At 33.0% G+C, this 11,788-nt stretch overlaps 1 protein-coding gene across 1 annotated transcript; it reads left to right on the top strand.

The window, feature by feature from the left end:
• The first annotated feature begins 10,046 nt into the window (after window positions 1–10,046).
• On the top strand, window positions 10,047–11,352 carry LOC116661683 (olfactory receptor 4A15-like). The gene has a single exon (XM_032474189.1). The coding sequence runs from the start codon at window positions 10,399–10,401 to the stop codon at window positions 11,350–11,352; it is 954 nt and encodes a 317-aa protein (XP_032330080.1). The 5' UTR covers window positions 10,047–10,398.
• The last annotated feature ends 436 nt before the right edge of the window (window positions 11,353–11,788 follow it).

Here is an 11,788-nt window from a genome sequence, read left to right as displayed (position 1 = left end):
CTCCTAGATATGAAATCATTAAGTCAATTGGTATATGTAGTTATAATGTTGATACAAAGGTAAAATTGTTGAGTCAATTGTTATAGTGATTTATAATGTTGGTGGCCAAAATGCCATCCGTAAGCTTGTACCAAACTCACTACTCCTTTATTTCTGGAAAATACCTGTTTTGTGGCATTATCAAACAACCAATGTTTAGTAAACATTTATGGTATTTGAAAATCTAAATGAAGAAATATTGTTTCACTTGTATACTTTAATTATAAATAAATATAATTGAATTTGGACATCCATTCACATGTTTAAAGTGATTTGTATTACTTTCTCATGAATTGCAAAGTAATTAATTTTGCATTTTATTTGACTGCTGATACTTTTCATACTGATTTAATGATTTAATCATATGCAGATGAAATTGTCCCATTCCCATGCATATTAAATTATTACTTGTCAGTTTGTGATTTGCCTCAGAGGGTTTGTACTGTGCAGAATATTTTGGTCCATATAGAAATATTTTTACCTTTACATAATTAAATCTATCAACATTTCCTTTGTATTTTATAACTTACTTAGAATTTTCCTATTTCAATGTTACCAAATTATTTTTCCACATTTTCCAACATTTAACTTTTGAGGTCTTTTTGTTGTTTCACATTTTATGTTTAAATTTTTATACAATCTACACATTATCTTGATGTAAGGAGTTCATTAGGGATCATATTTCAATTATTTTTTGAGATGGTCATTTATATAGATGCATACTTTCCCCATAATTTTGATATTCCAAGTATTCATTCTAAAAATGGCATGTGACTGGATCCAATTCAGACCTCTATTATCTTCCATTGATCTCTATATTCATGTGTCATTCAACACAGGATGTAACTGTATTTGATTTAAAATACACTTTGATACCTTATGAGCCAAGGACTTCTTCATTACAATTACTTATCAGAACTATGTCTATTCTTGCATAATTATATTTCAAAATAAGCTAGTCTGGTAAAAAATTAGTTAGTTGGTATTTGCAATAAGTTTTTATTTAGAAAGAACTTGTATCTTTAGAGAATTGAGAAATTTTATTCACAAACTCGGTAGGTCTTTCCACTTAACAAGTCTTCTTTTATGTTCATGTATATCTAGTATGTTTCTTTGTAATTTTAGTCATTTTGATTTTTTTTTTTTGCTGCTATTATAAATAGAATCTTGTCTTATACTTTCCAAGTGTTTCAATGTAGGAAGTATTTGTACTTTCCATTTTTACATAATATTTAATCTTTACAGTACAGCATTCTTCCTTTTTAGTCTGCTTTATAAGTTTTGACAAAATGCAGATGGTTGTGTACCACTATCACAATTATTACGCAAAATATTTCATCACAAAAAATATTTCCTCATGTCTCTTTGTAATCACTTCCTCCCTTCACCTCCAGGTCCTGGCAAACACTAATCCATTTCTATTCCTATAGCTTTGTCTTTTCCAGATGGTCATATAAATTGAATCACATAGTATGTATTCTTTCTTTCTCCCAGCTTTGTTGATGTATAGGTGACAAAATAAAACTGTATATATTTAAGATGTACAGTGTGATGATTTAATATACATATAGATCATGAAATGATAATCACAATCAACCTAAATAACACATCCATCACCTCACATAATTATCATTTTGATATTTGGGTTAGTTTTTCTTTTGGTAAGACCCCCTTAAAATCTACTCTCTTAGTAGATTTCAAGTGGGCAATAATGTATTATTAACTGTAACCACCTTGCTGTATATTAGATTCCCCATAACTTATTTATCTTATAACTGGAAGTTGGTATGTTTTGAGCAATTTATCCCCAGTTATCCCACCCTCCAGCCCCTGGGAATCCACATTCTGCTTACTATCTGCTTCCTTGAGCTTGACTGTTTTAGATTGCACAAGTAAGTGAGGTAATACAATTTTCATCTTTCTGTATCTGGTTTATTGCACTTAATGTCCTCCATGTTCATTCATATTTCCAAAGGCAGAATTTCTTTCCTTTTGTGACTGAATAATATTCCATTTGTATATATATCCCATTTTTTTTTGTCCATTTAGTTGTTGAAAGACACTTAGGTTGTTTTCATAACTTGGCTATTGTGAAAAATGCTTCAATTTATGTGGGAGTGTAAGTATTTCTTCAAGATATTGATATTATTTCCTTTCTACATGTACCCAGAAGGGGGATTGATAGATCATATGTTAGTTCTTTTTTAAATTTATGTTAGGGATGTCTGTATTATTTTCCATAATAGTAGCATCAATTCATAGTCCTGTTAACAATGTACAAGCATTCTAAATTTTCTGCAACTTCATCAACATTCCCTTTTTATGAGGACTTCAATGACATAAAATTAGAAATCAACCACAGAAAGAAAAATAAGAAAAAAAATGACTGCATGGAGACTAAACAACATGCTTCTACAAAACCAATGAGTCAATGATAAAATCAAAGAATAAATTTAAAAATACCTTAGGGCAAATGACAATGAAAACACAATCACACAGAATCTATAGGATGCAACAAAAGCACTCCTAAGAAGGAAGTTCATAGAGCTAGAGGCCTTTCTCAAAAGATTGTTCCACCTAAAAGAATAAAGAAAGAAGAATAAACAAAACCTAAAGTCAGCAGAAGGAAAGAAATAATAAAAATCAGGGAGGAAATAAATAAAAAAAGAGATTAAAAAAAAGAAAAAATCAATCAAATCAAGAATTGGTTTTTTGAAAGTGCAAACAAAATAAACAAACCTCTGGCCAGTCTCACCAAGAAGAAAAGAGAGAGGGTGCAAATAAACAAAATAAAAAATGAAAATGGAAAATCACAATCAACACCACAGAAATATAAAAAATAAAAAATAAGGGAATACTATGAAAATGTATATGGAAACAAGTTGGAAAACCTAGGAGAAATGGGCAAGTTTCTAGAAACATACAGTCCACCAAAACTGAATCTAGAAGAAATAGATCATTTGAACAGACTGATCACTAAAAGTGAAATAGAACCAGCGGTAAAAAAACCTCCCTGCAAATAAAATTCCAGGACCAGCAAAAATAAACAAATGGGGCCTGATTAATTAAACTCATAATCTTTCAGAGCAGGGGAAACCATAGGCAACACAATATAAAAACCTATGGAATGGGAGAAAATATTTACAGTGATGCAACTGACAAAGGTTTAATTTCCAGGATATATTACAGTTAATATGACTAAATGACAAACAAACAAGCCTATCCTACCATGAGAAGATCTAAACAAGCAATTCACCAATTAAGACATACAAATGGCCAATAGGCATATAAAAAATGCTCAATATTGCTAATTATCAGAGAAATGCAAATCAAAACGAGTTATCATCTCACATCAGTCAGAATGGTCATCATTAAAGAGCCCACAAACAATAAATGCTGGAGAGGGTGTGGGGAGAAGGGAACCCTCCTATACTGCTGTTGTGAGTGTAGTTTGGTGCAGCCATTATGGTAAACAATATGGAGACTGCTAAAAAAAAATAAAAACCAGCTTGTCATATGATCTATCAATCCCACTCTTGAGCATAGATCCAGAGGGAGCTCTAATTGAAAAAGATACACACACCCCAGTATTCATAGCAGCAGTATTTACAATAGCCAAGAATGGAAATAATCTAAAAGCCCATCAACAGAAAACTAGATAAAGAAGTTATGGTGTATTTGTACAATGAAATAGTACTCAGTGATTTAAAAAAAAAAAACTAAAATAATGCCATTTTGCAGCAACAAGGATTGAACTGGTGATTGTCATTCTAAGTGAAGTAAGCCCAAAAGAGAAAGAAAAATAACATATTATATTATTCATATGTGTCATCTAAAAGAAAAAATGACACAAATGAACTTACTTACAAGAGAAACAGAATCTCAAACATAGAAAAGAAACTAATAGTTACAAAGGGGAAATGAGGGTGGGAAGGAATAAATTGAGGGTTCGAGATTTGCAGATACTAACTACTGAACATAAAAATAGATGAAAAACAGGTTTCTTCTGTATAGTACAGGGAACTATACTCAATATCTTATAGTAACCGAGAATGAGAAAATATGTGAATACAACTATGTGTACATATATGTATGACTGAGACATTATGCTGTACACCAGAAATTTACACAATATTATAAACTGAGTATACTTCAATAAAAATAAAATAAAATAAAATAAATAAAATAAAATTAGTGTGATTTACTCTTTTTCATGTGATTATGGCTGTACTCTATCTTCCTTGGAATTGTTACTTCTCTCTTTTTTTCTCTATAGTTTTTTTCAGTTTCCTTCACTCTCCTCTCAGGCTTGGATCATAAGCTCCAGAGATCTCTCTAATGGAATTTAAATCTTGCTTCTTTAGGATTATTTTGAATCTTGTGTATTCTTTGTTATGCTGCATGTGTGAGTTATGTGCGATCTTATGTGCCTGTTGTATGTTTTATTAGACTATGTGTACAGAGATTCAGATTTAAGGAGCTGCAATAGCTATGTTAAAGACCTCTGGATTTAGTTTATGTATTCCTTATATTAATTTATAATTGTCTCTTTCAAATTATGAGTCTTTATCTATTTTTGCATTTCTTTTTAAGAGAGATTCTTTTCTCTTGGACAGAAGTTCTGAGTTGGAATTTTGTATGTGGATGTTATCTGAGTTAAATTGAAACATTTAATAAATCACTTATGGATAATCTCACTAAGTACATCTGCTATACACAAAGACCATCTTTTTAATTCACTCCAGTACCACCTTGGATTTGAAGATTTCACTGAGTAACTGAAAATAAAGGATTCTTGTTCAAGCAAGCTTATGTATTTGCTATTAATAAGTGACTCACTCTTTGGTATTAGAATGATATTTTTCTAGTTAATTCCCCTAATGTGATTGGCAGGAGAAGCCTCTGAAAATATACAATGCATTGGAAGGCACTTATGGAAGATCTCAGTTCTCTAGAGCATGATTCCTTGGTGAGTTTAATGTTGAATGAGCAGCCTTGGGGACAAACTGTTTTGACAACTCTGAAGTAATTTATTGTTCATTGTTGATTAAGTTCCCAAACACATCTTCAATTAACTGGGGGAAGATTTCTCCTTGGGTATTTATGTCACTGTCAAGATGTAAGAGAGAAGCTTAGTAGATAATAAAGAGATAATCTTAGTAGATGAGAATCATATTAAAATATTCATATAAATGCTTTTGAAAAATCCAAAATAAAGCCCATTTTAAAAAATTATCCAGCTTTCTGTATTATTGACTAACACTATTTTCTTTTTTCTTTTTTTAAGTTTCATACATATATTTTTTTAACATTTTTTATTGATTTATAATCATTTTACAATGTTGTGTCAAATTCCAGTGTTCAGCACAATTTTTCAGTCATTCATGGACATATACACACTCGTCACATTTTTTTCTCTGTGAGTTATCATAACATTTTGTGTATATTTCCCTGTGCTATTTCAAAATTGTAGAATAGACTAACACTATTTTCAAAGCTTTATTCAATTAATTTGGTCAGTTAAACATCATTATAAAGTTTTAAATTTGATCTGGAAATATATTTCCAGTGACAGCTTTCAAATTCAGTGACTTACCATCCATATCAATTGCATATTCCTGAAGCCAACTCTGAATAATTCTATAATCTAAACTGCAAAATGTTTATCAAAGTTGAAGAACATGGTCATGGTCAAGAGATGTATGCTTATGTGACAAAATGATTAAGTGTATCCTGATCTCTCTGCAGTCATACCAGGTTTGATGTGGTGGAAATTCTGACTTATCTTCATAGAACTAAACTTTCATCTTCAAGGACCAAAGACAGAAGTGGGGAAGTCTGTATTTGGAACAAGGGACTGAAGAGGAAATAGAAAACCCAGGTAACATATTTACAAAAACTCTTTCCTGCTATAAGAATGGGGAAAAGAGACTTACTTGAAATTAATGATGTATATTTCTTAAGAAGCAAGTTTTATCATATGACCTCAAACATTTTATACCAGAAGCTCCAGGAATAATATAATGCATGCATTTTCTCCATTTTGTAAAATATTATTGGAATAAGAACAATGATAATAATTTTCTCCAATGTTTTGTATTAGAGTTCTTTACATGCATACTGAGCTATGCATTTCAGAATTCACAGAGCAAAACACAACATAACAACATAACCTGCCACTTATATAGTCTTCACAATAATTTATTTTAGATTTCATTATACAGTGTAGAGACTTCAACAACTATTTTATATTTTAATATATTTAAAATAATGGAAACAATATAGCTCTTTATAAATTGTTACCTTATGCATGATATCTTTAAATGTTCTGGTTCTCTGTAGAGATTTTATTTATTGATAATTTTTAATGTGGTAAACTATACATAACACATTTTTGTGTACCCATCACATTCTCCATCTCCAGAACTTTACCATCATCTCAAACTGAAACTCTGTACCCATTAGACAGTAACTGTCCATCTCCTCATCCCTCCAGTCGCCGGGAACCACTGCTTTACTCTCTGTATCTTAGAACATGACCCTTCTAGGTACCTCAGAAAAGGGAGATCATAAAATATTTGTCTTTTTCTGTCTGGCTTATTGCACTTATAATAACCTCTTCAAGCTTCATCCATGTTGTAGCATATCTCAGAATTTCATTTCTATTTAAGGCTGACATCTACCACAATTTGTTTATACATTCATTAGTTGTTGGACATTTGGGTTGTTTCCACCTTTTGGCTATTGTGAATAATTCTGCTATGAACATTGTTATAAAAATATCAGTTAGAGTCTCTACTTCCTATTCTTTTGTGTATAAACTCTCAATAACATTTTTTAATATGTAAACTAACAGCCTCATTACAAAGGGAAACTCAAAACTTACAATGTGAAAACTCGAGTTCAGAGACATTTAGTTACTTTTTAGATTCATTGACCTATGACCTATACTTATCCATTATTGGAAAATGAATTTTAGTATCTGTGGAAACAGAATTCATGTATATTTTTAGATACAAGATTTACAGACTCAAATAAAATGCCAATATCTATTTGTCCGTGGGTATATGACATGGATATTTTCTCATTTTGAGGGACTTAAAAATACTGTAAATGAAAAAGAACACATCACATTATGCACTCAGTTGACCTCTTAATTTATGGAAAGATCCCTCAGATTAAGATTAGTTTTAATGATACATTTCAAAGAGAATGTGATTTGGAGAAAGACAGACAGGGCAATTTCCACACATTAATGTAAACAATGAAAAGAAGACAGTTTCCAGAATTGCATACGGTAATGACACAGTCAATCCATCCATCACTTGGGGAATGATCCTTTGGATAACTAGACAAAAGAGTGGATTTGGGGGAAAACTTACATAAAACTAATGTAGAGATGAGACACTGAAATTACGTGGGGAAACAATCAGCTGCTTGACAACTTGGACTCAGGTGGCTGTGCCTGTCTTAGGTTGCCCCCTCAGGGGATCTTACCCGGCATTGGCTACCCAGCCTTCTCACATCTGAGTCTGCAGCTTTTTATAACTTGTTTTCCATTCCAGCCCAAGGCTGTTTTGGGGATAGAAGACTAACAGCAGGCACACCCATTGTTTATAGCCAGGGGCCTGGGTCATTTCTAAAACCTCAAGGCAGTTGCTAAGCACATTTTCTTTAAGGAGATAAGTGGCTGGGATCTGTTACAATTTGTTAACCCAATCATGGGCTCCCACATTTAAATTTTTTTTTTTCTTTTTAAAAAGTATGATGAGCTGGTTAGGTGTTTAATAGGACCTCAAAATTTTTGCTACATCATTTTTTAGACAGTGCTCAATCATTAAGAAAAAGCTATTGGTTCCATGGGAAATAACTATATAGAAAGTTAAATAGGAACACATCTAGGCATGAATTGTGATCATATGTTTCAAATGGATCTAGACTGAAACAATATTTCAGGGTCTATAATTTTCAATGTCCTTCTAATTGAGTTTTTTCCCAGTATTTTATATCTTTCATACCATTTGTTTTCCATCTAATGTTGCTGAATTTGACACAGTGTAGACCTACTTAGTTTATCTTATTTTATTTATCTTGGTGGGATAGTTATCATAGACTTAGATTTTTGAGCATTCTTTAAAGATTTTATTTGTTCCCATTGAATATGTTAAGAAATTTGAAGAGTCTCACAAATGTTTGAGACAGGTCTATTTAGTCTTAATAAAGTGCAATATTGATAAAGTATAGAAATTTTTATTACTCTAAGTCAAATTAATTAGTTTTGAACAGTTTAGAATAGTAATCATGTTCATAAGAACATTTTAACAGTCAAATATTTATTGATCACTTAAAATGCATAAGGCACATTCATAGATCCTAGAGATACAATTATTGATAAGGTATGGTTATTGACCCAATAGATCCAACCGGTGACAGTGGAAAAGCAGCTAGAGACACATGAGTTGTAAGTGCTCCATAGGTCAAGGACTTAGACTCTCCTATTAGAAGTTACCTCTTGAATCCTCAGACAACTCCTATGAAGTGTATTTATTTTCCATTACAAATGTGGATGTAGCATCCTCATTGTGCTCGGGGACACTGAATTATGTATTATGCAATGAAATGCCGGAGTTCAGAAGATGGAATTCCTTTAGGCAGCTGGTTTTGTCTACTCATGCATCTGAAAGTTCAGGTTTTGATTTTCTCATTTTCCTTTACTCTGGAAGTCTAAAGGTTCTGAGAGGCAAGTCCTGGTGCTGATGCTGAGTTAACACTCCAATCCACCTCCAGATTGACAGCTCAGGAAATTCAAAATTCCTTTACTTCTAAATAACTCACTCAATGCCTCTAAACAAAACCACATACAAATTTCAAAGCATATTTTATTCAGCTGATAGTCTTTGACATTTTCTAGCTGCCTTTTTTCTGTCATCTCTTAACTTCTCTCCTCTATACTTTTATTCTTCTGCTGATGTCTGAGTACAAATTGGTTCATGAGAGGCACAAAGAATAGAAAAAAACCCTGCCCTTCACAAATGGCAGTCTATAAATGTAGACACTGGAATGGAGCACATTTGAGATAGTCCTGCCAAAATGAAATTATCCACATTACATGTAAAACTGGACCTGGATCATATCAGAAATGCCCAATAGATGACTGAGTTTCCTCAAGTGAGTATGAGTGTCCTAAGTTCCACACAGACTAAGATAATCAAGAACTTACAATATGAACAAAATAACTAATCTAGTTTACTCATTACTTTAATAATCAAATAACCTTTAATGCACACTAATTCACCCTGATTAATATAAAGAGAGTCTACCAGTGGAAGTGTTAGAATCCAGTTTGAGATAAAGGCTTCTATGAAAAGAATTCAGAAACACATCTGGGAAGATAATCACCTTTTCAGTAAGAATGAATTGGGACATGATTTTTCCAAGATGACTGAGCCAAATCAAATAATATATTTCTTGATTTTGGTATAGAATTCTTTCTCCTATACCACAACTATGTCTCAAATTTTATTTTGGCATTTTTAATTAAGCTATGCTTAGCGACAATTGATTCTGAACAATTTGGAAAGTAGGAAAAATGTCAATGTAGTATCAATCACTTCGGTTTATACTGTCTAATTTTCTCTAATAACATTGTGATAAGTGTCATTTTAGTTTGTGTTTGTTGGGGGTGCATCTTTAAATAAAACATTACTTTCATTGTACTTTATTGGGAAGAATTTTAGACATTATCTCTGTTCAGTTGTTCTCTAATGAGTTTTGAAGTTCAGTTTATTTAAACAGAGTTTAACAAGCTTCTAATGAATACTCGTGATGAGCCTGGTTCTTTCACACTGTGGGTGACTTAATTCTTGATTTTTGGAGCTCACAGTAATTCAGAGAGATAGTTATCTAAATGTAAGCCAATAGTTTTATGCTCCATGACTAAGCATTACTTTACATAAATATATAAATCAGTTATTAGAGATGAGATTGTTTTCACGGTGGGCCTCAGAAGCCAAAATGTGTTCAGGAAAAATAGAAATGGTATATCAAGGCAAAAGTGTCATCTTTGTGAGAGAGATTGTGGAAAAAGCAGCTTTCTTATTGTGTGGTATGCCACCTCTCAGGTATGCCTCCCAGTTAGAATACTGACCTCTCATCACTGTAGTTGAAGCAAGGAATTTGTGATATTGAATGGAGTGCTTGTGGGAGGAGATTCCAAAATCTCATTGTGTGAACCCTCGTGGATAAAACACTGTGCAGTAAGATATCACAGTTTTGACAGAAAGCTTGCAATCCTCTCTAAGTCATTGTTGGCCCTTTTGTTTGCAGACTCTGACACTTGATCAACACCTTTGGATCACCATGGAAAATAGGAACAATGTGACTGAGTTCATCCTGCTGGGGCTCACACAGAACCCTGAGATGCAAAAAGTTCTATTTGTCCCCTTCTTACTCATCTACCTCGTGACCATAGCGGGCAATCTGCTTATCATGGTGACCATCATGGCCAGCCGGTCCCTGGGTTCCCCCACGTACTTTTTTCTGGCTTATTTATCATTTATAGATACTGTCTATTCTACTGCCATTGCTCCCAAAATGATCACCGACTTGCTTCATGAGAAAAAGACTATTTCCTTCCAGGCTTGTATGACTCAAGTCTTTATAGATCATCTGTTTGCTGGTGTTGAAGTCATTCTCCTGGTGGTGATGGCCTATCACCGATACGTAGCCATCTGTAAGCCTCTTCATTATTTGGTCATCATGAATCGGCGGGTATGTGTTCTCATGCTGCTGCTGGCCTCGACTGGAGGCTTTCTGCACTCATTGGTTCAATTTCTCTTCATTCATCAGCTCCCATTCTGTGGCCCCAATGTCATTGACAACTTCCTGTGTGATATGTACCCCTTATTGAAGCTTGCTTGCACCAACACCCACCTCATTGGACTCTCCATGATAGCTAATGGAGGGGCAATCTGCACTGTTGTCTTCTTCACTCTTTTAGTTTCCTATGGGGTCATATTACACTCCCTTAAGGTGCATGGTGTGGGAGGAAATCACAAAGCCTTCCACACTTGTGCATCACATATGACGGTGGTCATTTTATTCTTTGTTCCCTGTATCTTTCTGTATGCAAGGCCTAATGTCAACTTTCCCATTGACAAATCCATGATGGTAGTTGTAACTTTTATAACTCCCATGTTGAACCCCTTAATCTATACCTTGAGAAATGCAGAAATGAAAAATGCCATGAAGAAACTCTGGAGTAAAAATCTGACTTTAGGTGGAAAAGGGCTGTATCCCTCATGTAGGACATGATATTCATTCTTTTACAGAATCATGGAATACTTTAAACTACACGTGATTGCATTTAAAACATCATTTCCTTTGGGTTATTTAGCCTATTTGTTCTGAAACAGCTATACAAATTAATCTTTTTGTAAGTGGAATATTTTATAGTCCTTAAGACCAAGAGAATTGCATAGGTTTAATTTCTTATATATGTATTCATAGTGTATGAAGATTCCTTACCTACAACAATTTTTTGGTTTTATTTCAAGTTCTTGTTTGTGGGGTATGGTACCATTCTGGTATAGAGAAACACGACCTAAAAGAACTTGTTTCTTTTATTCTGAGAGGGTGAAATTTGAAATTAAAAATTTAGATTGTTTTAAAAACATTAATCTAACAATAAAAATAAATGTCTCAGTCAAATTAATTAATTTAAAGTTTCACAGCACATGTTCATAGCAAA

This window comes from Camelus ferus, chromosome 36, assembly GCF_009834535.1.
Source record: "Camelus ferus isolate YT-003-E chromosome 36, BCGSAC_Cfer_1.0, whole genome shotgun sequence".
In the NCBI taxonomy this organism is placed as follows: Eukaryota; Metazoa; Chordata; class Mammalia; order Artiodactyla; family Camelidae; genus Camelus; species Camelus ferus.
Note: the sequence above shows the minus strand (reverse complement) of the source record. Positions and strands in the feature narration are given on the sequence as shown.

Bases quoted from the DNA above. Each gene is read 5' to 3' on its own strand.
- LOC116661683 (XM_032474189.1), top strand. From the start codon at position 10,399: ATGGAAAATAGGAACAATGTGACTGAGTTCATCCTGCTGGGGCTCACA.